This window comes from Phocoena sinus, chromosome 6 (assembly GCF_008692025.1).
Source record: "Phocoena sinus isolate mPhoSin1 chromosome 6, mPhoSin1.pri, whole genome shotgun sequence".
Taxonomy (NCBI): Eukaryota; Metazoa; Chordata; class Mammalia; order Artiodactyla; family Phocoenidae; genus Phocoena; species Phocoena sinus.
Genome location: NC_045768.1, coordinates 114151595 through 114177407, shown reverse-complemented (window position 1 = coordinate 114177407; position 25813 = coordinate 114151595). Strand labels below are relative to the sequence as shown.

The window sequence follows — 25813 nt, the reverse complement described above, 5'->3', positions numbered from 1 at the left end:
CTGTCAAGATCTTAGAAACCAGATTTCATTGAGACTGGACGCCTATGAAAAACTAAAGGAATGTATTTTTTTAATTAAAACCAACATTCAGAAATATCTGGGCAGTTTTTTAAACTCAGAAACTTACTGCTAGGGAAAGCAACCTGAAACAGTTCTTTTCCTTTATTTCTTTGACCTTTAGTTAACTGTTTTCTACTATTATTAATTAGCTTTACCTGGTCTTTACGGCCTTACTTCTGTTTATTTTACAATGGTTTTTAAAATACCTCTTTGGCCAAGCCCAGTACGGGGCACCATGGTTAGGAGGCAGTGGAGACGCAGCCAAGTGGCACGTAGATTTCTCTAGAACAGGGAGAACTCGTGCTAGGGGGCGGCAGAGACACAGAAAAAACCAGCAGTTTAGGGCTGTGGTGGGGAATTAGTGCTTTTTCATCGTCATTAAGAGAAGAAACGTAAAGTTCACCTTAACGGGACACCAGTGGATAGGAATGAGGGCTCTAAGTGGTAACAGGAAACTCCGGGGTCATGATCAGAGCTCCAGGGAGGATCCCAGTATTTTGATTTTGGGTTGAAGACGGTCCCAGCAAATGGCCACAGCAAGAGTGCAGTACTCTAACCACGCGGCCAAAACTCCGGTCTCCTCGTCCGCGTGGCAGAAATTAACATGCAGTATTTCCCATTTTCCTCGGGGATAAATCTACTCTAGACCAAACATAAGAGCTATTTTTGAGCTTTCTGTTCACCTCAGTAGGCATTTTTTGGAGCTCTGCTGGACTCTGCGCAAGGCAAGGAATACAAAGATACTCTTTTTTTTTTTTTTTTTTTTTTTTTTGCGGGCCTCTCACTGTTGTGGCCTCTCCCGTTGCGGAGTACAGGCTCCGGACGCGCAGGCTCAACGGCCATGGCTCACGGGCCCAACCGCTCCGCGGCATGTGGGATCTTCCCGGACCGGGGCACGAACCCGTGTCCCTTGCATCGGCAGGCGGACTCTCAACCACTGCGCCACCAGGGAAGCCCCAAAGATACTCTTAAGATACGTTCAGGCCATTGATAGTAACAAGCAAAACTTTCTTTTGTACCAAGTTACAGCTGGTGTCAGTCATGTGAACCGGAAAAAATTATCCGTGAGATTGTAAGACATTTCCCTTAGACTCAGAGCTTCACTTGGCTTTATGATGGATGAATGAATGAGTGAATGAGTGAATACCCGTCGCCCAGGACAGAAAACCTTTGTAGCCTACACTAATGTCAGCAAAGCTCAGGTAGGATGTTCTGTTGGATCCATGGGCTGAAATGCAAGAAGACAAAGTATCATTAGTTGGTACTGTTTGTGTTGTCATTTGTTTTTTTTGAGGCTGTTTGTGTTGTGTGTGTGTGTTTTAACCAAGTTCTATCTTTAGCTCTTGTTTGAAATTTGTTAATGAATTGGTAGCTGGTCTCCCAGCTGGTGGGCCATTCAGGAAATGAAACAGGTGCAGTGAAATCAAGCCTGGGGGAACCAGGCCCCCCCTCGGCATTGCCCCATCAGCAGCTAACAGGACCCTGGGCTCCCAGGCTGTCTGTGACGGTGGGAAGGGTCTGTGGATCCTAAGCATATCATGGCGTCTTCCTCCTGTCTCCTCCCTCAGCCAACATGGACACCTGCAGCTACGACTCAGCCGGAGAGGCCAGCAGTGGCCGCTTCCAGCCCTCCCCGCTGCCCCCTCCAATCTGGGACACCGGCTCTTTCGAGTTGGCTTCACAGAAACCAGCTGAGATCCAGCATGTGACCGGCCCCGTGTTCGGGCTGAGCTCGACGGCCCTTGAGTTCAATTCCGCCGCGGAGCGGGAAACCAACGGCGTCCACCCGGGCCACGGAGTGAATGGAGTGATGAACGGCAGAGCTGATGGCAGCAAAGCTCTTCCCAGCGCAGCCGTCCTGCTGTCACCCACAAAGGAGCCCCCCCCTCTGCTTGCCAAACCGAAACTGTGAGTACTCCCGTACGGCTTGATCACACTGTGGTACTTGCGCTGAATTGCCTCTGTTGCCAGGGAAACCGTTTTGCCTCGGCTCCACCACGGGGCAAGTGGTCCCTCCTGCAGGCGAGTTGTCCCAGGCTGGTGTGACCTTGCTACCAAGTGGGGTCCTTCAAAAATATAAATGATAGCCCAAAGTAAAGAAGGTAAATGAGAAGCTTGGTCAAATCTGCCTTTTGCTAAAAACTGTAACTGGTTTCAGCTGTGAAAGTATCTGTGCCTGGTGCAGTCTTCTGACATATGCAAGGGTGTAGCCCTCCCCAGAGGAGGTGGGAAGGGACTACACCGAGCTGTCTATTAAAAGCATTTCCAAATGTTTCACATTTAAGAATCGGTAAGCAAATCCGATACAGATAAGCACGGGAAGCCTGAAAGCTGAGGATGGAGGTTGCGGGTGCGGACCCTAGGGAAGGAATGAGTGCAGAGCGCGCTTCCCAGCCCGACCCACTGGGCTTTGGGACCCACAGAAGGCATGTTTCCGCGGATACCACCTTCGTATTTGGTTTCCATTATCTTGTTAGGATGATAAACCTTGCGTGTGCTGTTTCCGTTGGCACCACACCGGGGAGGGTGGCGATGATCGGAGCTGTCACAGTGTCAGAGAGGAGGAATCAGTTAACAGAACAGACCTCGAATCACTGCCCTGATGGAGGTCGGTGGAAACGTCAGAGTCACGTCAAATGTGTACATAGTCTACGTGGCCACATTTCCTTGAGAATGAATTCTCCAGGATCTGGGAAAGCGCCCTGCGTTTCCCCGTGATGTCTGAGCTTTGTGATTTGGGGCAGGAAGGATGGCTTCAGGGTAGGGGTTACTCTTTGCTTCCCTGGTACTGAACAGCCTGCTTTATTCTCCGTTCCATCAGCTCATTGGTGAGAATAGGTAAGGTATTCAAATTAGAATAATATCTTATATCCGTACATCACTTTAGTGTTAGGCGATTTTATGAGCATTATTAGACTAATCAAGTAACAAATCATCCAGACAGATGGCTTAAGTTAACAGATGGGCGGGCAGTTTTATAAACGTAAACTCCGTGACAATCTTGTGTCGCAGTTTCAGAAGTCTCTCTTTTACGACCCCGCGTTGTGTAGGCAGCAGGGCTGCTAGCTTTGTGCACGGTAGTGAACGTTCCATACCTAGACTCCAGGCGGGCTGAGATGCCGGGCAGGTCGCAGGAGCTCAGAAGTGGCAGCCTTAAGAGAGATTTATACTCTTGTAGCTCCAACCCACTGAATGAACTGCCTCTGCTGGCTACCTTTATCTTTGCATCTTGAATATGTATTTGCAGTGCTTGTAATGAAATAAGGGACCTGCCTTCCTGAGTGAGAACGGGCGGGGTGTCCACTGACTGGGCCCCGGCTGGGCTCTCAGTGAAGTGTGACTGCCCTAATAGCTCAGAAAGTGAGTGTAAATCACAGGAGAGCAAACGGGAGGGGCTGTTAACATGCCCTTGCAGCCCCCCTTATCTCAGGAGTTTGAACAACTCGTCAGCTTTGAGCTGGACCTTAGGTGCGGTTAGTGTCTCTGGGAGGGTGGGGCGCTGTCTGTAAAAGGCAGACAGAACACTTGGGTGGTTATTAAGAGGCTGTGGAGCTACAGGTTTGAAGAGTGGCGTCATGATCTGCTTCTTAGTCAGGTTTTCGGTACAAAGTAAAATACAGGGAAAATGGATTTCAGTGTTTAAATTCCCTTCATGTCGAAATTTAGGGAAACCTGGTAGCTTAGAAATAACATTGCTAGTAGCGGGTTTTCCTGCTGCTTTCCTTTTTTTCAAATCTTTATGTGTTTAAATATGTCCTTAGAGCATCACTTCATGATTTTCATATTGTATAATTACCTGCCAGTTACTAGGTAGGAAATAACATGTGATTGACACTTTCAAATATATGTATCAATTTAAAAATTTTCTTATGAATTGCAATCCTTGTTTTGGATTTTGTTTTAATTACAAAGTAAGTGCGTGCTCAAGGTGACAATTCAAACAAAACAGAAGTACTTGAGGTAACCAGCGTCATGGTTTGGTACGAGGTCTTCCACCCTTTCTCTGTTATCATGGTCTTTTCAGAAAATGTTTGCTCATTGTTTCAGGAGTTGTATCCATTGGTAGGAATGCCATTGAATGACATCTGCAAATCACGTAGAATGACATCCAAGGAATTGATGATTAATGTCACTGCAAAGTAAAATTCCTGTTCATGTCTACTTCCCTTCATACATTGGGAAAGAATGAAGTTTTGAGTCTTGTGGTTGGCAGTGGGAAAACTGGTGTACTTGAATCTTTTTTCATCGGCCCATGATTTTACTACTCTTCATGAAAAAAGGAGAGGCTTATATTTGGGGGGGTTTTATGGCATTTCATTCATCTGAATCATTTGTAGGCAAATAGGAAACAATTAGGAGGGGACAAATAATAGGAGTTTAAATATGTCCTCTTAATAAATGAACCTGAAAAGGGTGTTTGATTTGTCAGATTCCTGAAAAATTATCATTGTCAGAAGGAAAATCTCTTTGCATTCTTTTCTCTCAAATAGCTCACTATTTATTACGGAAAGGGAAAAAAATGAGACTGAAACAAAACGGTAGAAACGTCCTGAATTCCCTTCTGCAGCAAGGTCCTCCAGCAGAAATCCTCACTAGGGGTCTTGCCGCCCTTCCAGCTTCCAGCTGCATCTGTGCTCCTGGCCCATGGTCGTGGGATCCACGTCCACACCCGTTTCTGCATCTCTCAGTGTCTTTGGCTCAGACACCACCCCTCGGGTGTGAGTTAAACATGATTGGATGTGGGCCATTCAGTGAGTTCCACGTGCCAGACACAACGCACCGTGGGCCAGAGGAGCACTTAGACTCCACCCAGGAAGGAACTCACCTGTGAGAGTTGTTTGTGTGACTCGGTGTCGGACGCTCAGCACCGTCCAGCGCAGTGCAAAGAAAAGAAGCCACGTGCTGCTGAAATCATAGCTCTTGTCAGAGAAAAGGAGGAAGGAAGGAGCATATGCCTAGCTTTTGTGAACTATTTTTTATATTATTGTCTTTGTTCAGGGCACACCAAGTAAGTCTGTTGCTGCCCACTCTCTACAAATGATGCCCGAAGATTCAACGTAAATACACGACTCTGTCAGTTAATAGGAAATCAAGTCCCAAGGATCTTTTTTTCTTGCCAAAACATAGTGCCTGGAGGACATGGGTATGCAGGGTCTCCAGGATTAAACCCTGGAGGGAAACTTTAGAGCCAGATCGAGCAGGTGCTTTACAGGTCCTGTTCTCCCACTAAGCTCATCTCTTCAATTAGGCCAAGCAGTATGGAAAGACCCATCCGCTGTTTTCAAACCCCATTTCTCTCTTCTTTGATATTCGTCGTCCGTCTCGTGAAAGAAACAAGATGAGGCACCCAGGAGGGGCTGGCTAGAGGGGAGGCCGTGGGTAAGCTCCTGCACTGGACCCAGGACAGCTCAGCGGCTGAAACGGTCCCAGGCACATTTCCCGGCCCTCAAAGCCCAGGCCCTTGGATGGGAGAATGATCCTGAAGCGCTCACAGCGTGGTCACCTGCTCCATCACCAGCCCAACGAGGTGTGGGTGCATCTCCCTTTGTTCCTGTCCTCCCTGCTCTCTCCTCCCTCGGCCGCTAAAGAAAACATGGTGTCAGGAGTTCCCACCTGAAAATGGTGCAATGACTGCAGGCTGAATCAGTCTTCTCAAAGCGGCCACGTCTCAGACCTTTGCGTCTCTCTTCCAACTTTCTCTCGCACCCACCCTGAGAGAGCTGGTTATTCCAGCAGTGCTTGTCTCGAGGACAGGGGCAGGTCCTGTAAACTCACTGCTGCTTAGGTGTCGGGTTTTACGCGTCACCTCGTGCAGTTCTGCCCTGACGTGTGCATGATGATGAGCGGCCGTGAGCCCTGTGAGAGTAGGAGGAGAAGGGGGAGGGTGCTGGAGAGAGGCAGGAGAGGAGGGGGCGGCCCGCACCGCTCTCGCATCAGGGGCTCAGCTGGGCCAGGCTTGCTGTCTCTGGGACCTCCCTGTGGTCCCCTCCGCGCTCCCGGACACTAAGAGGGGCACAGGGGTTCCCTTGCGTGGACTGTTCGCTCCCCGGCACGTCCTGCCCGCTGCTGAGGGCGGCTGGTCTTCCCACTTGCCGCGGCCCCCAGCCGTGCCCCGTAAACCACGCCCTCTGCTGTCTGCACAACACGGAATTCTTTCTCACAGTGGCTTATTTACGTGCATGTTGCTTTGGGCGTTGCTTTCCCCCACGGTTAGAGCGAAAGGCCTTGACCGTCTCTTCGCTGCTCTTTGGCCGGGTCCTGCGGCCTGGCTGACAGTGAACGCTCAGGAAGATCTGAATGAAAGAAGCAAGAACAGACCCACACGGAGGAAGAGGAAGGCCTCCCACGTTTAGAGCAACGCCGTTCACTGTGCTTAACTTGGACCCACATGCACCGTGGGATTTCTACTTTCCAACCCCACCCATCCCAGACGTTTCCCACTTGACAGTACCTCCCAGCTGACACCCTTATCCTATAAGCTGAATGAGGATGAAGGATTAAATAAGAATCCCATTGGCTAGAATCCCATTAGAAAAGGATGTCCAGGGTACTTAATTTGGGAGCCTTTTCAATTCCTTTCTCATTTCTCCCATGTTCTCCTTTCATGAAAGTCTGACTTTAAAACGTTGTAGACACAAACGAGACGTTTGGGAAAACGAGGGACCCGTCACTCTCCTGTCCACCCCCCACTGGCTGGAGGACAAGCAAACTGCTGTTCAAGGTATGTGGGCTTGACGTGTCAGCACCCCGTCCGATGCAGACGCTGGATGACGGGCCGAGGGCTTCTGGGCTGCTCCGCACGTCCTGTTGATGTTGGACGCGGCCCAAGCCCGGGTGCGGCTCGGTCAGTGCAACTGGGAAAGTTGCATGTTTTCCGTCTTTGAACCTCTGCCGGTTGGGGTTCAAGGTCTCACTCTGTGACTGTTTGACATTCGAACACCAATGGTCTCTTAGGTTCTATCCAAGGTAGAGGCTTACCTGCTAGGTCTAAACACACACACAAAACAAAGAGACGATAAGCAAAACAACTGAGGTCAAAATAAGAACCAAAGGTCAGAGAGATGACCTCTCCCAGCAGTTGTGAAGAGGTCATTCTTTTAAAATTAAAAAAAAAAAATTTATTTATTCATTTGGCTGCGCCGAGCCTTCGTTGCAGCTCGCGGGATCTTTAGTTGCGGCTCGTGGGATCTTTAGTTGCAGCTCGCGGGATCTTTAGTTGCAGCATGTGGGGTCTTTTAGTTGTGGCATGCGGGATCTAGTCCCCGGACCAGGGATAGAACCCGGGCCCACTGCGTTGGGAGCATGGAGTCTTAGCCACTGGACCACCAGGGAAGTCCCAGGAGGTCCTAAAATGTACAGAAATGTCCTGAGAATCTAGCTCACGCGTCCTTCCCTGACTCCTGATGAGTGTCTGCAGTGTTGGGTGATGCTGGCACCCAAGGCACAAAGAGGAAGAAGACAGCGGTGTTACCTTTGAGTAATCTATGACCGAGTACCGCTCAGATCACACTGGCAGGAACACACACAATTCTGCACGTCCGTCAGCGTCACGCAGACGTGTAGAATGACCAGTCCCTAGATTAGCTTCCATGCAATCCAAAATGCCTTCTCTTCCCAGTTTGACGTTTGGAAGATAAGCCGCTCTGCTTCTGATTCCGAAAACCTAATAGGCACCAGCTTCCATTTCTGGTCGAACGATTTTCCGTGTCTGCTGAGTCTAGTCAAATAACGAAGCAATTTAGTGACAGTGGAAGTGCAAAGTATAGAACCAGAAGGGTTTTCAAAGTAATATTAGGACAAAAAAATAGGGCAGCAAGAAGCTTCTTCCATTTGTCATTATAAAATCACAGGCACACACTCATCCGCGTGTTTGTGGGACCGTGGTCCTAATTCTGAGGCCCCTGGCCATGCGGGTGTGGACTCTTCATGATATAATATGATGATGGCTTTGCAGGAACAGTGTTGATGTTGAATCACTTTGAGGCAGCCCCTCCCAGGAATGCAAAGTCCAATCAAGGAACTTCCTGAAGCTTAAAGCTTTTCAGGAAGGAATAACATCTCGATGTATCCTTCCTTCCTCAGGGTTTTTTCACCTCAGTATTGGCTCTGACACAGAGTCACATTCTTGGATGTTAGGATATGAGTGCTCTGCTGGCTAGTCGCTTGGTGAGTGTAAAGTTTTAATTACGTTTCCTGAAGAAGCTTGAGTCCTTTTTATGGCCGGTAGCCTTATCTGGTGTCTAAAGTACAGCTGAAAATACTTACAGGTAATCTACATAGTTTTGAAGTAGTTCTCAACCATCCAGAGGAAGTGCCAGATACTCATCTCAAATATTGGGTGCTTTCCGTGAAAGAGTAAATGATGATGCAATCTCTCTTCAGTGTGTCCATCTCATCTGGCCTAAGCGCATACGAGGGCCCCTTTGGTGATTACAGAGTAAGTTGAAAAATGTAGTCCCTGCTGGGTAGAGACCTTTTATTTTTTTAAGGGGGAGCCACGTATGAACTACATGCCCAGAGATCGTGCTGTAAGTCTGCCGTCCAAATATTAGCAACAGAGCGTTAAGCAAAAAATACTAGAAGCAAAATGATACGTGGAGCTGAAGACTAATTTAATGGAAAAATATAAACTATTTCAACCAATATGTGTATTATGTGGGAATTCCCTGGTGGTCCAGTGGTTAGAACACTCGGTGCTTGCACTGCCGTGGGCTTGGGTTCATTCCCTGGTCGGGGCACTAAGCTCCCACAAGCCACACGGCCAAAAATAATAAAATAAAATGTGTGTTATGTATTAGAAGGAAATGCACCAAATGTTACAGCTGTCTGCGTGGTGCACTGTTGAACAGACTGTGTTTTCCCGTTGACTTGATTTTCCAACTGAATTTTCAACAGTAAGCGTTCTTTCATGGCTACAAGTGTTATTTTAAAAGCAGTAAGCCCTTGGCACCCTGTCTCTCCCATCCGTCCTTCTCCATTCAGCCTCAGGCCAGCGACCACCATACTGAGCACAGCTGGACGCAGAAGGTTCTGGCCCTGCGAGCTCTTGCCCCTCCCCCCACCCCACCCCGCCCCCGCCCGGAGCCCCCCTCTCCTCCTAGATGTCAGGGGCTTTGGGATTCCATCTGGGCTTTGACAACCCATCCTGGAAGACCCTCCCCAGAAAACGCCCCATATTCCAGAGTGATGCTGCCCCTCATACACTGGCTCTGCTCCCCCAAACCCAACCCCTCTTTCTCCAGTTGCGCATCTCAGGTGTTGGGATAAAAGTAACAGGAGTAATAAAACTGAATTAAAAAACAAAAGTAACAGGAGTAAGATAACTTTTCATTTTAAGGCCCAAAATAAGCCAAATATTTTAAAGACCCGTGTTTAGCGGATAATCCATACAAGGCCTTGCACAGAAAGTAGGATGAGACTTTCCCCTCAGAAGCAACAGTGAGGGAGAAAAGATACGAGAAGGGAAATTGAGGCTCCAAGTCAAATAACAATATTATCAGTAAAATAACCGCCGAAAGCGGGAGCGGAGTTGTGGTTAGTGGGAGATGAAGAGAGAAAAAGGCTGAAGACAGCAATGAGAAAGGATAAGGAATTCCAGGACCGGTGCTGCATGTTTTGTAGAAATAGTGAGAACCCGTTTGAAGTTAGAGACTGATCCACGTTGGATTCAGTGACTGTGGTCTCAGGAGTTGGTTTCAGCCATCATCAGCCCTCTGAAGGTGGTAGGAGCAATGCATCCCCACACGCCAGCACCACCAGCTGTGTCCTTGTGGGGTCAGAAAGGGAAGCAGGTTAAGGCAAATCGGGGCTTAAGGGGAAAAGAGATCGAACTGAAGAAAATGGAAGTTACACCAAGAATGAAAACGACTCGGAGGGTGAGATGGGAAAACAGGAAAAGGGAACAGAAGTTGTGACTACAGAGAAGACTCTGAACGTTCAAACCCTTAAGAAAGAAGGAACTTCCACGTGGTAGAGGAATTCCAGTGGTGTCTGTTTGAGTAGCCAGTGGTAGTGGAGGTCAGGGTCACAGGAGTGGAGGAAGCAGTCAGGGAGCGATGAAGTGGACACTTTAGAAGGAGCATTTATGTGGACGATGGCCAAAGTGGGTGGCAGGAAACCACGTGCTGCGAAGTAGTGAAGCCATCAGCAAAGTGAGGACGTGGCCAAGGTCGTTGGTGATGGGCAGGGGAGAGGGAGCGCGACACAGGAGCACAGAGACGGAAGGAGAGGCAGCTGCCTAGGGGTGATGGCGGAGCTGTGCTAAGAGTGCATTGGGGATCCGGAACCATGCAGGACTCTCCTTGCTCAGAGGAGATCACGATGAGGTTAGTAACGTCCTCAAGGAAATCCAGCTTCCAGTCAGCGCAGAAGCATTTCCGATGACACCGAGGAGGTGGGATGTTGGGTAGAAACAAAGAATCCCACAGATAATCCCATAGAAGAGGGGTCTGGGGGCAAGAGGAGAAGGAAGGCCGCGAGGAGAGTGGAGGGCCGGGTTTGCATCAGAGGAGGTGGGTGGGAGGGCAAGGACGTCACAGCGCCCTTGGGATCACCTGCTGGTGTTTCACGAAGAGCAACCCAGGGCCTCTGTAGTTAGAAGTGGAAGGAGTCATTTCTGGTATGGTTCGTACTTCTTTGTTCGTCCCTGCTCACTTTGTTTCCACTGTAGCACCGTGATCCGTTCTGTAGTTACTAACCTCTTCTATCCAAGGAGGACCTTGAGCTGGGTTTTTACTGAACACGCCTCTTTCCTAGATGTTGATATTTGAAAGCAGTCGTTTAAGAACAATTGAGCTAAGGCTCGTGAGTCTGTAATCCATATATATTGGGTTTTGGTTTGTGTCTGCAGCGTTCCCTACGAGAGAATTTATTTGCCTGCTGCATGCTGAAGTACGTAGCTTGCCCTTTTTTTTTTTTTTTTTTTACCATTGATTTCTTTTTCTCTGTGAATGTGTAAGTCCTTCATTCAAATGAAGCCATCACCTAATGGTGAAAACATGAGTCCCAGGGAGCTTTATCTGAGTTGGTTCCTCTTACATGTGTAAAAGCAGACTGTTCATTTTCTCAACAAACCTAAGAATGACTGTTTCCTTACTCGACTAAGGTTACGATTACACAAACCTTGTGGATAGCACTGGAATCAATGTTGGTTTTTGAAAACCTTTTCCATATGTGGCAGGGAACTAGATATTCTTTCATTTGGTTTGAAGGATAAGGTACGTATTAAACGAATTGGATAAAATAGATTTCCATGAAACATGTTGGCTGGATTATCACGCATAAATTGAGACACAGATTTGCTCCACTACTCAAAAGGAATTAGATGTTCTTTCATTTGGTTTTGAGAATAAGGTACATATTAAACAAATTGGATAAAATATGTAGATTTTCATGAAGCACATTGGCTGGATAATCACGCATAAATTCACACACAAATTTGCCCCATTATTCAAAAGGAAACTATAAATTAATTGCAGTCAGAACCTCCAACTTTGCTGTACGAAGCTCACGTCTTCTGACCCCTGGATGCAGAGGTTCCCACCAGGAAAGTATGGGCACCTCCTCCTGTCAAGGCTGTTAGGAGGATACACAGCGATTGTCAGGGTTTTTCCTGAAGTTCCGGGGAAATGCCTTAGTAAATAAGAACCTTTAGTTGGGGTCGCTGTCTCCGTTCGCACTGTTTGCTAGAGCTCACTTCTCTGCCCCAGCTCAACTCAGAAACCCTGGGGCGTGCTTTCTCTGTGCCTGGCTCTGTTTCACAGTGTCCTGCGGATCTGGTTTTTTATGTCCATGGAGTGGCGGGTGTATCTTCTGTAGGCGGCCTTTGAGGGGCTCCAGCTGTGAGCCTCCTGATACAAAGCTAGTAAAACCGTGGAATCACTGACATACTATCCAAATATTTTTACTTCACTATGCACGTCAGGGACCACAAGGAGTGTAGGTCCAGCTCTCTGGTCTTCTTTTTCTCAGAGGAGTTTATACATCGGTCAAATATGGGTAATTATACGGCTCGGCTATCATTTCAAACTTTCTGCTTTCCTAGCAATTGCCATTAAATGGGAAGGTTTTGAAAGGTTTCTGGAAAGACCACAAATATTTTCTCGTCCTTGTTTCTTTCTTTGTTGGAAAATAGTTCCTGTGCCATCTGGTTTCAGGGATGTATCGTTATATGTAGTACTGTTTGTAGGGAAGAAAAAGAAAGCTCTGAAATATGGCCTGAGTGCAGTGCATTGCAAAGTAAAAATGTCTTCTGTAGTTTCTAAAATGGAGTTTGTAGCTTGGACTTGCAAGTAGTTTTGGTCACGGGGGTGAAGCCTCGCTCTGGGTGATCGTGTTTCCTGTCTGGTATCCGCCTCTCCTTCGTAGCAGTTGTTTTCTTCAAAGGGCGTCCTCTAAATCAGATGTGAAATGTTCACATTTATTTTTATTCTGTCACAAAGCATTCTCACAGAGGAGAGGGTTTCACGATGGGACCTTCTAGGATAACAGCAGGAGTTTCACTTCATGTGTGTTCTAATTATTCTGTCTTAAAAGAGCAGAATTATGTTTGGTCTTGTCATTACTCTAACAGTCTGATACTGAACAGCTGCCTTAGTGGAGAGAAAGATAATAAAGAATTTTCAATTTTTACCAAGAAATGGCAGAGGGAGGTTTCTGAAAGCAGTCAGATGTCCCCTGAGTGTCCATTACTTGAGAATTTGATTTCTGCTGAGGACCTCTGCTCCCGTGTTCACCGTGGTATCACCTGCAGGGAAATGCACATGTCGTTATTTTGCACATAACAAAGGGCCAAAGGCTGCTTTTGTACAACAAAGTTCTGTTTTGCACTCTTGGTGCCAGTAGGAAGCAATCTCAGTAAACTGGAATTCCAACAACAACTGGAATGGAATGAGGAAGGTTCATCTCTTCAATGCTGTCTCTGTTCTGGGTCCTTTCAGTCAGGACAAGGGAAGCCACCATGGAAACAGATTCTAGAGCCTGGGGCCCACCTGGCCGGTCCTACCTTTGCTCTGCATCTCAGGCTGCACCTCCTCCGCTGTCTTCTCATACCTGACCATCTTGCAGGGATGGATGCAGGCAGGCGATGACGCAGACTTACTCCTGGACCCAGCTCAGGCCCCAAACATATAGACCTGGATTGGAGTGGAATGAAGGGGCTACGCGGGGTCCAGGCAGACAGGAGGCATCAATGACAGCTCCCAATTGGGAGTGTTTGGGGAGGCGGTCCTGCAAGGCCAGGTCTGTGTCGGGTGTTTGGGTGGGGGGCTGGCCTGAGTTGGATAGCTGATTTCTTAAGAGTTTGACCTCTGAAAAGTGACTAGAAGTTGCCCTGACACGGTGAGTATCTATAAACGGATAAATTAAAGTTTTGAATTCCTCTCTTCCTCCCAAGTCCTTATCAGTCTGCAGTGTACCCTCCACGGAGTCTAGAACAAACTAATTTAGGGTGATATGAGAAAATAACCAAGTCCCTCTAGCTGACTGCATCCCACTTGGTTATGAGCGATCTGTCATTTTTTCTGGATTTATTTCCAGCTCAGTGAGTCATTTTCCCCCTGGTGTCAGATTTCCTCCACGATCTATTTTCACATGAAATTTATAAACATCAACTTTTTGGGTCTTTTTTATCAAATTTTTTTCTTGAGCTATAATTGACATATAACACCATATTGATTTAAGGTGTGCAGCATGTTTCCAATATATGTGTATATTGTGAAATGGTCACCACACTATGTCTGTTTAATATCCATCACCTCACAGAGTTACAAGCTTTTTTCCTTGTGATGAGAACGTGAAAAATCTACTCTCTTAGCAGCTTTGAAATATACAACACAGTGTTGCTATCTGTTGTCACCATGCAGTGCATTACATCCCAGGACTTAAGTTATCTTATAACTGGAAGTTTGTACCTTTTGAGGCCCTCCACCCATGTCACTTACCACACCATCCCCTCTCTGTGTATATGAGTTCAGTTTTTTGTTTTGGGGCTTTTCTTTTTTTTTTTTTTTTTTTTTAAGATTCCACATAAAAATGAGATCATACAGTATTTGTCTTTCTCAGTCTGTCACGTAGCATAATGCGGTCAAGGTCCATCCATGTTGTCGAAAATAGCAGGGTTGCCTTCTTTTTATGGCTGAATAGTATTCCTGTGTGTGTGTGTAAGGTGTGGGAGGAGGGAGAGGGAGAGAGAGGGAACGTCTTTATTTCTGTATCCGTTCATCCATCTGTGGACACTTAGGTTGCATCCGTGTCTTGGCTACTATAAATAATGCTGCAACAAACATGGGGGTGCAGATATCTCTTCAAAATAGTGATTTCATTTCCTGAAGAGAAATACCCAGAAGTGTAATCACTGGACCATATGGCAGTTCTGTTTTTGAGTTTTGAGGACCCTCCATATTGTTTTCCATCGAGGCTGCGCTGGTTTACATTCCCGCCAACAGTGCACAAGGGCTCCCTTTTCTACACATCCTCGCTGAAACTTGTTATTTGTTATTTTGATGATGGCCATCCTGACAGGTGTGAGGTGATACCTCATTGTGGTTTTCATTTGTATTTGTCTGATAATTAGCGACGTTGAGCATCTTTTCACGTGCCTGTCGTCCCTCTGTATGTCGTCCTTGGAAAAATGTCTCTTCGGGTCCTCTGTGCCCATTTTTAATCGGGTTGTTTCGTTTTTCACTGTTGAGTCGTGTGAGCTCTTCGTATATTTTGGGTATTAACCCTTTACTGGTCGTATCATCTGCAAACATTTTCTCCGATTTGGTGGGTTGCCTTTTCGTTTTGTCGATGGTTTCTTGTGGTGTGAGCATGTCTTGTGCTAGGAGGCGGTCTGCTCATTTATGGTTCGTGTTGACGTCAGCGTGAACTCAGAACACTGTCTAAAGGTGCAACAGGATTACCGAGGAATCTACAGGAATGAAAAACCACTCTACACAGTCATGCAGAAGCGTCTCCACCGTGCACCAGACGGTCCACGCCCGACAAAGGCAGGTGGCGGGGTGGATATTTATTCCGATAAGAGCACTTAGTGTCATCCTGCATGTAGACTTAGTACATGTGTTGGGCGTTTTTCCTCCAGAAAGTCTTAATTGCAGCTACTTACGTAACCTGGGCATGTTGCATTGATGGGACGTTTCAAAATAAAGAATTGCTTAAGTCACAAAGAAACTATTTCAGAGATTTTGTGCAAGTATAAGTGGCCCAGTATGAATTATCGATGCATTTGGAAGATAACCCTCTGGCTCACTCACTCTGTTTTCCTGTCTCGGTCGTGGGTTTGTTTTTATGATGAACTGTCTGTATCCTTGTCGGGTCTCACTGGGACCATCAGGGCAGCTAGTCAGCATTTTCTAAAGCATTTCTTTTTTTCTTTTTTCTTAAGTCTAGTTGATTTACAATGTTGTGTTCCTTTCTGCTGTACAGCAAAGTGATTCAGTTATACACATATATATTCTTCTTTCGTATTCTTTTCATTATGATTTATCACAGGATATTGAATATAGTTCCCTGTGCTCTGCAGTAGGACCTTGTTGTTTATCCATCCTATATAATAGTTTGCATCTGCTAATCCCAAACTCCCAATCCTTCCCTCCCCCTCTCCTTGGCAACCACAAGTCTGATCTCTATGTCTGTGAATCTGTTTCTGTTTTGTAAATAAGTTCATGTGTATCCTATTTTAGTGGTATCATATGGTATTTGTCTTTCTCTGTCTGACTTCATTCAGTATGATACTCTCTAGGTCCATCCACATAGCTGCAAATGGCATTATTCATTCTTTTTTATGGCTAATATTCCATTGTATATAGGTACCACATCTTCTTTATCCATTCCTCTGTCGATGGACACTTAGGTTGCTTCCATGTCCTGGCTGTTGTGAATAGTGCTGCAGTGAACATAGAGGTGCATTAAACCTTGTGTTTCTCATTGTCATTGTCCTGACGTGAACATGTCTGAAATGCAGGAGAGTCCCCGCATCCTCTCCTCTTCTTGCCCAGCTGCTCTGTCGCTCAGGACACAACTGTTCCCCTCAGCCCCGCTTCACTGTCATCCTGGATGTGTCTTCACCTCATTCCTTTCCTGGTTCCCTGGCTCCTAAATGCCATGTGTCTCACTTTTTTTGTTTTCCTCTCTCATTTGCCAGAAGCAAACTCTCCAGTAGCTTTCACAGAAAGTGTGAAGGACCAATGGTTTCTAAGCCCTACATGTCTGAAAAATGTTTTTTATTTTATCCTCACACTGAAATGACAGTTTGGCTTGGTTTGGAATGATAGAGTTTTCCTAAGAATTTTGAGGAAATTGCTTCAGATTCTTCTAGTTTCTAGTGCTAACGTAGAGGAGTCCAATGCCAACCTGCTTTCTGGCCCTTTGTGTGTGTGTGACCTATGATTTTTTTCATTCTGGAGGTATGTCGAATCTCCTCTTTATCCCCGGTGCTCTGAAATTTGTTTGGTGATATGCAGTATTTTTCAGACATTGTACAGGATATTTAGCTAGGATAGTTGCCCTTTCCGTTGGAAAACTCGTGAGTGTACAGTATGGAAATTTTCTCATTATTTTTTTTATTTCCTTTCCACTCTCTCTGTCCTTTCTGAAACTTGTATTATGATATTTCCAACTCCCACATTAGAACTGAGGTTCTGATTTTCTTTTCTTGCCCATTTTCATTGTACTTTCTGTAGATCTCTTCACCTTTGTCTTCCATGCTTCCTGCTGAATTTGTCATTTCTGCTGTCATACTTTCATTTCCCAAGGCTTCCTTCTCATTCTCTAAATTTCCTGTGGCATCCTGTCAGTTCACCCTGTCATGTGTGCTGTAATGACCTTTATCTCTTTGCAGCTCTTAATCACTGGAGGTTTTTGGGGGCTGACTGTCATTGTTGTTACTTAGTCCCCCACCCCCATTTTCTGCATTTTCTCTATTCCCTCAAGTTCCTTTGTTTTTTTTTTTAAATCTACTTGGGCTAAATTTCATGTCTGAGGTTTTCTTTAACGTCTCATGCTGACTGGCACCCACACGTTGACTGGAAACTATTGTTGCTGGGGGTTTGCCAGCTAGTAGGCATCACCTAGGACTTGGCAAGGACCCAAAATGTCAGCCTCTGCAGGTCTTTCCTTGTAGGTTGATGAGTTTCTCTAGAAAGAAAAGCATTCCGTTTCCTTCCCTGGCTGAGGGTGGACGGGGCAGGGACGTGCTTGGCAGACGGCATTTGGGAGCTGCAGGGGGACAGGGCTGGCTTCCATCGCTCGGAGGACATGCCCATTTAATTCCCACACTCGTCTTCAGCCTCTTCTCTTGCCCCTTCTCTCTGCTGGGCCAAGCGTCGCTGGGTCTGACTCTGGCTGGCTCTCTGTCCCCACAACAGAAGCCTCCTGACCCTTAAAGACGAGAAGGAGGAATGGCCAAGGGGCTTCCAGGGGCAGGTGGAGCTGGCCTGTCCTCCTGTACTCAGAGCCACCCCTCCCCACCTTCACAGCGGTCTAGTGGCCAGGCCTTCAGCTGCTCACGTGAGCTTCCTTCTTGTTTGCTTCACCTCCTGTGGGCACCTGGTTTCCACTGTCTTCTCACATAAGTCAGTGACAGCTCCCTGCCCTTTATATTCCAGGGAAATCACAGTTGTTCTCTCTGTCTCTCTGTCTTTCTCTCTCTCAGATCTAAGGAAGGAACAAAAATAAAATGCAGCCATTCAATCCACCACTTGTTAGTAAAAGACAGTTTACAACTTTGGACCTTGTTTTGAAAGGGAGACTCTTTCTAGCCTCAGAAAGCAGTGTAGACAGGGACAGAATCTCCATCTCTGCCTAACGAGGTGACCTTGAGCAAGCCTCTCACTGACCCAAGTGTCGGTTCGTCTTGAGTAAAGGGAGGGATGAGTGCCTGCTTCACAGGACCGTGGTCCCAGGCAATGATGTGCTGGCATAGAGCAGCGCCACGGGGCGGGTACCCAACTGATGTTACCTGTCGTTGTTCTGATTATTATTATTAAGAGAATGTGGTCAATGACTCTTTTGTTCCTTGACTGCACATACAGGAAGCTTCTGAAATAAGCAACTTTCAAAACTTGCCAAAAAAAAAAAAAAAAAGGGACTTTTTCCTAGGTTACGTTCCTTTTTTCTTCCTCCACCTTAAAAATGTAGTGAGAAAAAAAATTGATGGAAAATCACTGACAGATTGGGAGCTTTTGTTTTCATTCAGGTCACCCTAGGGTTCCTGAAAAGTAGACGCATGAACTTCAGCACCCTGAATATCAGAAATGGGGAAAGTGCTGATGGAAGGCTACAAAGTGTGGGTGCACAGCTGCTTCTTTTGTGCAAGCTTAAGATCTGTAGTTGTGCAGGAAACACTGCTCACAGACCCACAGAAGACCTGTCACACGCTGCTGGCTAAGGGCTGACATTTCCTACTTGCTTGTCATGCTCTCACGAAATGCTGGAGCCCTCAAAGCGTTTTGTTTTGCTAACCGACTGATAACATCATTAGGGAGATGTTTCTAAATTCACCAAGGCCTCTCCACCTCTCCTCCTGTGACAAAGACCTCTGCAAAGTACAGTCGACCCAGAACTCCCATCCTTGTCTGTGGCCTGGGAGAATCCCTCTTCCACCAAGTAGTAAGTAACTTGAAAAACAAATGGAGAGATGATCTGAAGAAGGCTTGAGTCGTTGTATACAGAGGAAATGGAGTCTGTATCGTTGGGGGTTAGTCCAGAGCCACCTGAGTTGACGTGGAAAGGCGGTCCCTTATCCACTCCTGTTCAGAAGTTCCGGGTCTGTTGGAAATGTTATCTAAGGCCAGAGAACATAGCCAACAACTTTAGTAAAGCAAAGGGCGTTTACTAATGGTTCCAAGAGCAAACGTGAGCTCAAAGCGCAATTCTTCCCTTTTCTTCCCTTAGAATGATTCCATTCCTCGTCAAGCTGAGGTTATCTCAGGGCAGATCAAGGTGTTACACCGAAGTAGGACGTGATTCATCGGAAACACTGAAATATGCATGATGTGTTTATTTTATATAATCTGATAGTGTACTCTTCACCCCGCATCGTTTTCTCCACCTAAACTACTTCACACAGACCAAGTGCTCACTAGGACATGATCCCGAAACTGGGGGCTCCATTTTCAGGGTGGAATAGCTTGGAAAACTTACGGAAGTGTTTCTCACTCTTACAAAGAGGACGTTGATATTGGGCACATGAATCAGATAAACTAGAAGTTTACGGTCAAAAGAATTTTTCAGACCTCACGTAAACATGGATTCTTGGTATTCTTAATTCAGCTCTTAAATACAAAGTATTTTCATTCCTATTCCTGAAACTCTATAAATGTACATGATTCTTTTATGTTTTCCTTTTAAGTGGATAAGTGCCGAAAGTTAGGTAGCTTTTATTAACTGTTTGCCTAATTCATTTTTTTCTTTTGTTAACAGCTTTATGGAGACGTAATTCACATACTGTATGTACACTTTCCTCATTTAAAGTATACAATTCAGTGGTTTTTAGTGTAGTCACAGGTAGGTCCAACCATCGCCATAGTCACTCTTTAGAACATTTTCATCATCCAAGAGAAACCCTGTGCCTTTTAGAGAATACCTTCCTTCCAGACTCCCATTTCCCATCCCAAAGCAGCCACTAATTTGCCTTCGGTCTCTATAGATTTGCCTGTTCTGAATACTTCATATAAATGGGATCATACAATGTGTAACCTTTGGTGTCTGGTTTCTCTCGCTCAGGTGGATTCTTAACCACTGTGCCCCCAGAGAAGTCCTCTTTTCATTTTCTTCATGCTTCCCTTTGCTGTACAAAAGCTTTTAAGTTTAATTAGGTCCCATTCTTTATTTTTGCTTTAATTTCCTTTGCCTTAGGAAACATATCCAAGAAAAGCATTGCTATGATGTATGTCAAAGTGTGTCTGCCTGTGTTTTTATCTAGGAGTTTTATGGTTTCTGGTCTTAGATTTAGGCCTTTAATCCATTTTGAGTTTATTTTTGTGTTTGGTGTTAGGGAGTGTTCTAATTTCATTCTTTTACATGTAGCTGTCCAGTTTTCCAGCACCATTTATTGAAGAGACTGTCTTTTCTCCATTGTATATCCTTGCCTCCTTTGTCATAGATTAATTGACCATAGGTACGTGGGTTTATATCAGGGCTCTCTGCCCTGTTCCGCTGATCTATGTGTCGGTTCTTGTGCCAAATAATTCATTTTTTAAGTTGTTGAGACGTGTTGAAAAATATGACCAGCGTGATGAGTACAGCTTAGTCATAATTTTAATGATCAAATATTAGTGTGCTCTAGTCATAAGCAACAAATGAAAAGGGAAATGTTTTCACCAGTCATATCACTGTCGTTAGCAAAAACCTCAAATCCTGATTACCCGAGGCATCGATTTTACCCTTTAAAAATCACGAGCTCTGGGAACTTTTTGGAAATTGTACCTAGGATTTAAATTCACATCTTCATTAGGAAGCCCAGCTAACTACAGCAGCTCATTTATTTCTAAGAACAGTACTTAGTATCTTAAAGTCCCACGTTAAACAGTGGTGTAAGTCCTGGGGTTTGGTTTCCTTTCGAGCTGAGAACGTTATCCGTGTCCTGCGGGTGGAGGGAACCACGTGGGCCTCTGCTACACAAAGCTCGTCAGTAGCTCGACAGCCCACACGGGGTGTCTAGGCCACAGTCTAGGTATGTCCTGCCTTGTTAGGCCACAGTCTAGGTATGTCCTGCCTTGTTAGGCCACAGTCTAGGTATGTCCTGCCTTGTTTCCGTGGTGAAAGGTTTGGGGTGGGGACGAGGCGGGGGACGGTGCAGCCTGAGATTGTGCGGAGTTGCCAGTCTCCCTTGTTTCTCGTTGGGACGTATTTCTGGTCTGAGCCTCGTTCCGCTCTGGGTAACCGCTTTTTTATATTATTTCACGTCTGTCTTCAGCTTTCATCAGCCTTTGTCACAGATAAGCTACTGCAGCGGTTTTTAAAAAGCAACCTCGAGGAACACGATATTCTTTAAGAGGGAACTTTCCGGAAAACTCTCGCTAGTCCTCTAAGTCCCAAAATTAGAAAGAAGCGGAAAGAAGGAGAGGAGGCGGCTCGTGATGTTGGAAATGTTCTGAAACATCTGCCTCTCGATGGCGTCCTCTTCCTGGAGGTCAGGGTCAACGTCATGAATATCAGAGATGGAGCCTGTTAGCCTTTGAGGGGCTCGGGCAGTATAACATCTAGGGCTGTTTGTCCCTAAAGATGTCGTGCTCTGTGCAGTCAGCACGGCACTGAGCTCAGAAGACAGGTCAAGACAGCCTCGTCCTTCCCAGTTGCCAGACCAGACTCCGCTCCAGGCCCCTTCCCAGGGCGTCGGGAGGCCTCACCGCCCTCACATCCTCACTCCCACCTCCTCTCCAGGCCTGGGTGCCTCTCCATCCAGTCCATCTACTGGGTAGATGATTTCTCTCTCTCGCAGACAGGGCTGTGCCTTTCTGAGGTGGGGGGAAACCACTCATAGGCTAAAGCTCCTTTCCCTAAGTGTTAATATTTTTCCATCCCTCCCTTCCCTTGGGTGCTGGTTGGGTGCATCTAGTAGGTTGCCTTGCTATTTACACAGGCCACAGTCCCGCGGCGAGGAACCCCGTTTCCTTTGAGGCTGGAGCCGTAGGTTTTAGCTCTGGGTCTGTGTCCCCGATGGGGGCTGGAAGTGTCTCTTCTGGAAAAGTGTGGGTTCACTGCATCATTTTTGTCTGACTTTCTCTTTCCCTGTTCCTGTTCCTCCCATGTTTGCAAATTATTTTTATGGCCACCGTGTGAAAAGTGGAGTGACCCCTACGGGTAGCTGGGCATTTGACCAACTTGCACAGACTGACACAAACCTTAGCCCAGGGAGATGCAGACGAAGGCCCAGGAGCCGCCCAGTGGTGTCATGTGGGGAGCTCCAGTGGTCCTCTGCCTCCAAGCACGGGTTAGTGGGGCTCAGCTCACTGCCTCAGTTTTGCTTTCATTTCTCCTTTCTCAAAGAATGGTATCAGGGGCTTCCCTGGTGGCCCAGTGGATAAGACTCCACGCTCCCAATGCAGGGGATCCAGGTTTGATCCCTGGTCGGGGAACTGGACCCCACGTGCCACAGCTAAGTCTGCATGCCGCAGCTAAGAAGTCTGCATGCCACAACTAAAGATCGCACATGCCACAACTAAGACCCGGCACAGCCTAAATAAATAAATATTTAAATGGCATCATTTTGTGAGTTTAAAACGTTTGCCTTGATAATTAATATGCCTTAGTTTTGCTGTATACACATACTGAGGCATGCGTGCACACACACACACACACACACACACACACACACACACACACGACATCCATGTGCTAGCGGCCGGGCCTGTTTCAGGAGCTCAGGGATGTGAGTGTGTGTCTGGAGTTCCCATGGTTGTGAGGCAGCTTCAGCCCCAAATACCCTGTCCTCACACCAGTGTCCAGAGCAGGAGGGATGGGGCAGAGGCCATATGTCTTGTGAGGCTCTGTTTATTTTTATTCTGGAGAAATTCCTTTCCAGCAGACTTTCCCCTAAGTGTCATTGACCACAACTGTGTCTCGGGTCCATTTTTCTTTCCCAGAAAGGGTGGGAAAGTGAGGACCGGCGGCGGGGCGTAGAGTCACCGCAACTCCTGAGACGACGCACAGCTCCGAGGGTGCGGTGTTCAGGGACTCTCCATCTGTTATCTGAGAAAACGGAATTCGACATGGGTGCAGTCGGACGGCTGCTACGGAGCTCACACAAGTGGATCCCCGTCTGCCCCAGCAGGTTTAAAAACATTCCCAGAGAGGCCCTCAAGTTCTTGCCTCCAATTACTAGTGACCCCAGGGTCCAAAAATCTGCTGCCAGTCGTGGTGAAGAGACGGAGAAAAGCAGACGGTTAGAGGCAGCTGCAGAGGGCCAGGGGGATGTTAGTGATGTGAGCTGTGACCCGTTCAAAGCCTTGTCTGATGGGTGAAGAGGGTTTGCACGGGGGTTCTCCTGAAACCTCTTTCTTTCCCACGCGGCCTCCGGAGCCCTTTGGAGCCCAAGGAGGCATGCAGGTGGATGCCCGTGTTTGCTCTGTTCGCTGCCTGAGGTTCCGCGCAAAGTGAGATGCCAGTCTGTCCCCTTCTCCTTCAAACACCCGGATCTGATCTGCCCTCCAAAATGAGTAGGTCAGACACGGGTTGTGTTCAGCATTAGTCCTCAAGGTTGTGGAATGAACAAGATGCTCACACAACTCAGAGAACTCTGAGCTGGGTTGATGGCAAACATATTTGGAGGCTGCTGTTTTGTTGTGGTGGTGGTGGTTCTGTAACTTTATTGGACCCTCAGCAGTTAGTTCTCATCCACGTGAACTGTCTGTAGACTTTTGAGAGTGGTGACAGCTACATAGGTGACCACCGTATAGAGCTGGTTTGGTGAATCTTCACCCTCGTTACGTTTTCTGGACAACTGCACTTGGCCGCAACACGGGACACTGCTTATTCCTTTGGCGCAGCAGCTGGGGTCGATGCATACATCTGGTGGAGTTCCAGTTCCCTTCATGGCAGATTTCCAGATTTCTCTGGGTGCCCGAGGGGGAGGCTTCTTGAAACCCACTCATGGAGGCGCTTGTGAATGTGGATGGTGTGTTCTCTGGTCACCACTGTGGTGATGGCGGCCCGGCCCTGCTTCTCCTCACTGCCCTTCTTTGCGGGAGCCATCCTGCTGGGCTGGGGTTGGAAAGGAAGCTGCTTTTTTTTTTTAAAAAGTAAAACTGTATGTGAGTATTGATATTTTTGAGTACCAGATGAAGAAGACATCTGTAGGGTGAGAAACTAAAGAAAACACACTTGGCGACATTCAGGCCCATGAGGAGGAAGTCGGCTCTGCTGGTCATGAGGAGTTTGGAAAAGATTCTCTCTACGTACAACGTGTTCACTGTCACACAAATGGCAGATGGCAAGGTTTTATTCTAGGAGAAATTCCTTTACCCATAAGGTGCTCGGTGGTAAAATTGAAAGCTCGCTGTTCTGTTTTCCCCCGACCTGTCCTCTGCACTCCCTGGTGAGGTTGGTGAGGTTCTGGTTCTTTCCACGAAGGTGGGCAGCCTCACTAATCCCTCCATATCTCCCTCGACTCACTAAGAGCCTCTTGGGGGCGACTCTTTGCTCCCTGAGTCCCCGGCAGCCCCGAGAGTCCTGAAACCCAGCAGGACCAAGAGGCTGAAAGAGGAATCGCTCAGCCCTTCCTCCTTCAATCCAGCCGTTGGGAGGTTAATGTCTTGCTTCAAAGACCAAGACGGACACGACTCTTGGGGCCGCAGGGCCGGGGTTCAGGCCAGCGTGGCCACGGGCTGTCTGTGTCCCTGGCCACGAGCCTGCTCCCCAGGGCAGCATCTGTGAACTCCAGGCATGGAAGGCATCTGACCCCTCGCTCTGATTTCTAACCCACATTACCTTTGTCCTAGTTCTCAACTTCCAAGGCCATTTCACTCTATATTTTTCATTGGTTTGTGGCCAGAAACCGATTGGAGAAAGGGGAGCTTAAAACAGGTTGGGAAAAAAAACCCAAAACCCGTTGGGAGTCAGGGTTTGGAATCAGTGATGCTGCAGGAGTTGTTTTCTGTAACTAAGAGCTCACTCTCAGAAGACACACGCTTAGGATAATGACGTGACTGTGTGGCGGGAGGTGGCACCTCGGCATGGCAGGGAGCACCCAGGGGAGGCCAGAATGTGAGGTGTCACAGACAGCCCTCAGCCATGGGTAATCTTAGCTTTGTTTCTCTAATCCGCACCCGCCTCCCACCCCAACACCCCCAGGCCGTTCCCGCCGCCCCACCGGACGCAGGCCTGGATGTCCTAGTTCATCCTGACGGCTCCTTCTGTCTCCTGCCTCTCCCCTCGTTAACCCTCTTAAACACCCCGCGTTCACACCGACCCCAGCTGACAGCAAGTCAGTCGCTGGCGTTTCCATTGTTCTACTTCTTTGCTTTCATATATAATACCGAGACGATCGCGTGTTGCAGATGGCAAAATGAATAAGTAAAATACTTATTGGACAGTTTCAGTTATAAAGCTTTCTTAGAAAATGAAAAGAAGGCCTTCGAGCCTAATGTCCAGGCAGGGAAAATGGCCCGTTTTGATGACAGCTAACCCAGGAGCCGCGGGCTGCCCTCTGCACACGGGAGCAGCATTGGCGGGGGCCACCGTCGCCCAGGACGCATGTCCCGTCCCCCGTGGGGAGCTTGTCTTGGGGCTGCGTCCTCACTGCTGTAAAGGGAACCCCTCTCTGGTTCTCCTGCAGCATTTACCTGTGTCCTCTCTTCCCTGGTTAGCAGACATCATTGTTTGGTCATGGAAAACATCTCCTGACTTGTAGTTGAACAGGGACCTTGTATACATAGCAGGCGGCCGCAGTATCCCTTGCTTCTTCTTTGTTAATTACCGTGTCAGGAAGATTTGAGAAAATGGTCCAGGCCGTTCTCAATGGATGGTTGAGCTCCCCGTGTACCAAGCGTTTGTGGGTGTTGTAAGCCACTCAAGGACGCACGTCCACAATCATCAGAGGGTCTCAGACACTGGGAAGCACCCTAAAAGATTTTTGAAAAGACAAATTATAGAAGAAGAAAAATGGTGACGAGGCCCTGTGCTCCCTGTCTGGTCCCTCCTACACATCTGCGTCTTCCTTCTGTGAACGCGCTCTTGAAGAGAGGAAACCTGCTTCGTCCCTCAGTCTAATTCGAAATTTTGATTGTTTCAGGAAGATGTGGCCATTTTGAAT

General features: G+C 47.2%; 1 protein-coding gene and 1 pseudogene across 1 annotated transcript in view; one reads left to right on the top strand and one right to left on the bottom strand.

Moving 5' to 3' along the window:
• Positions 1-25813, top strand: part of PALLD (palladin, cytoskeletal associated protein) — a 385145-nt gene that overhangs the window by 190304 nt on the left and 169028 nt on the right. The window contains 1 exon segment of the mRNA XM_032634913.1: positions 1629-1968. Coding sequence (XP_032490804.1) covers positions 1629-1968 — 340 coding nt within the window.
• LOC116755442 lies at positions 23387-23754 on the bottom strand (annotated as a pseudogene).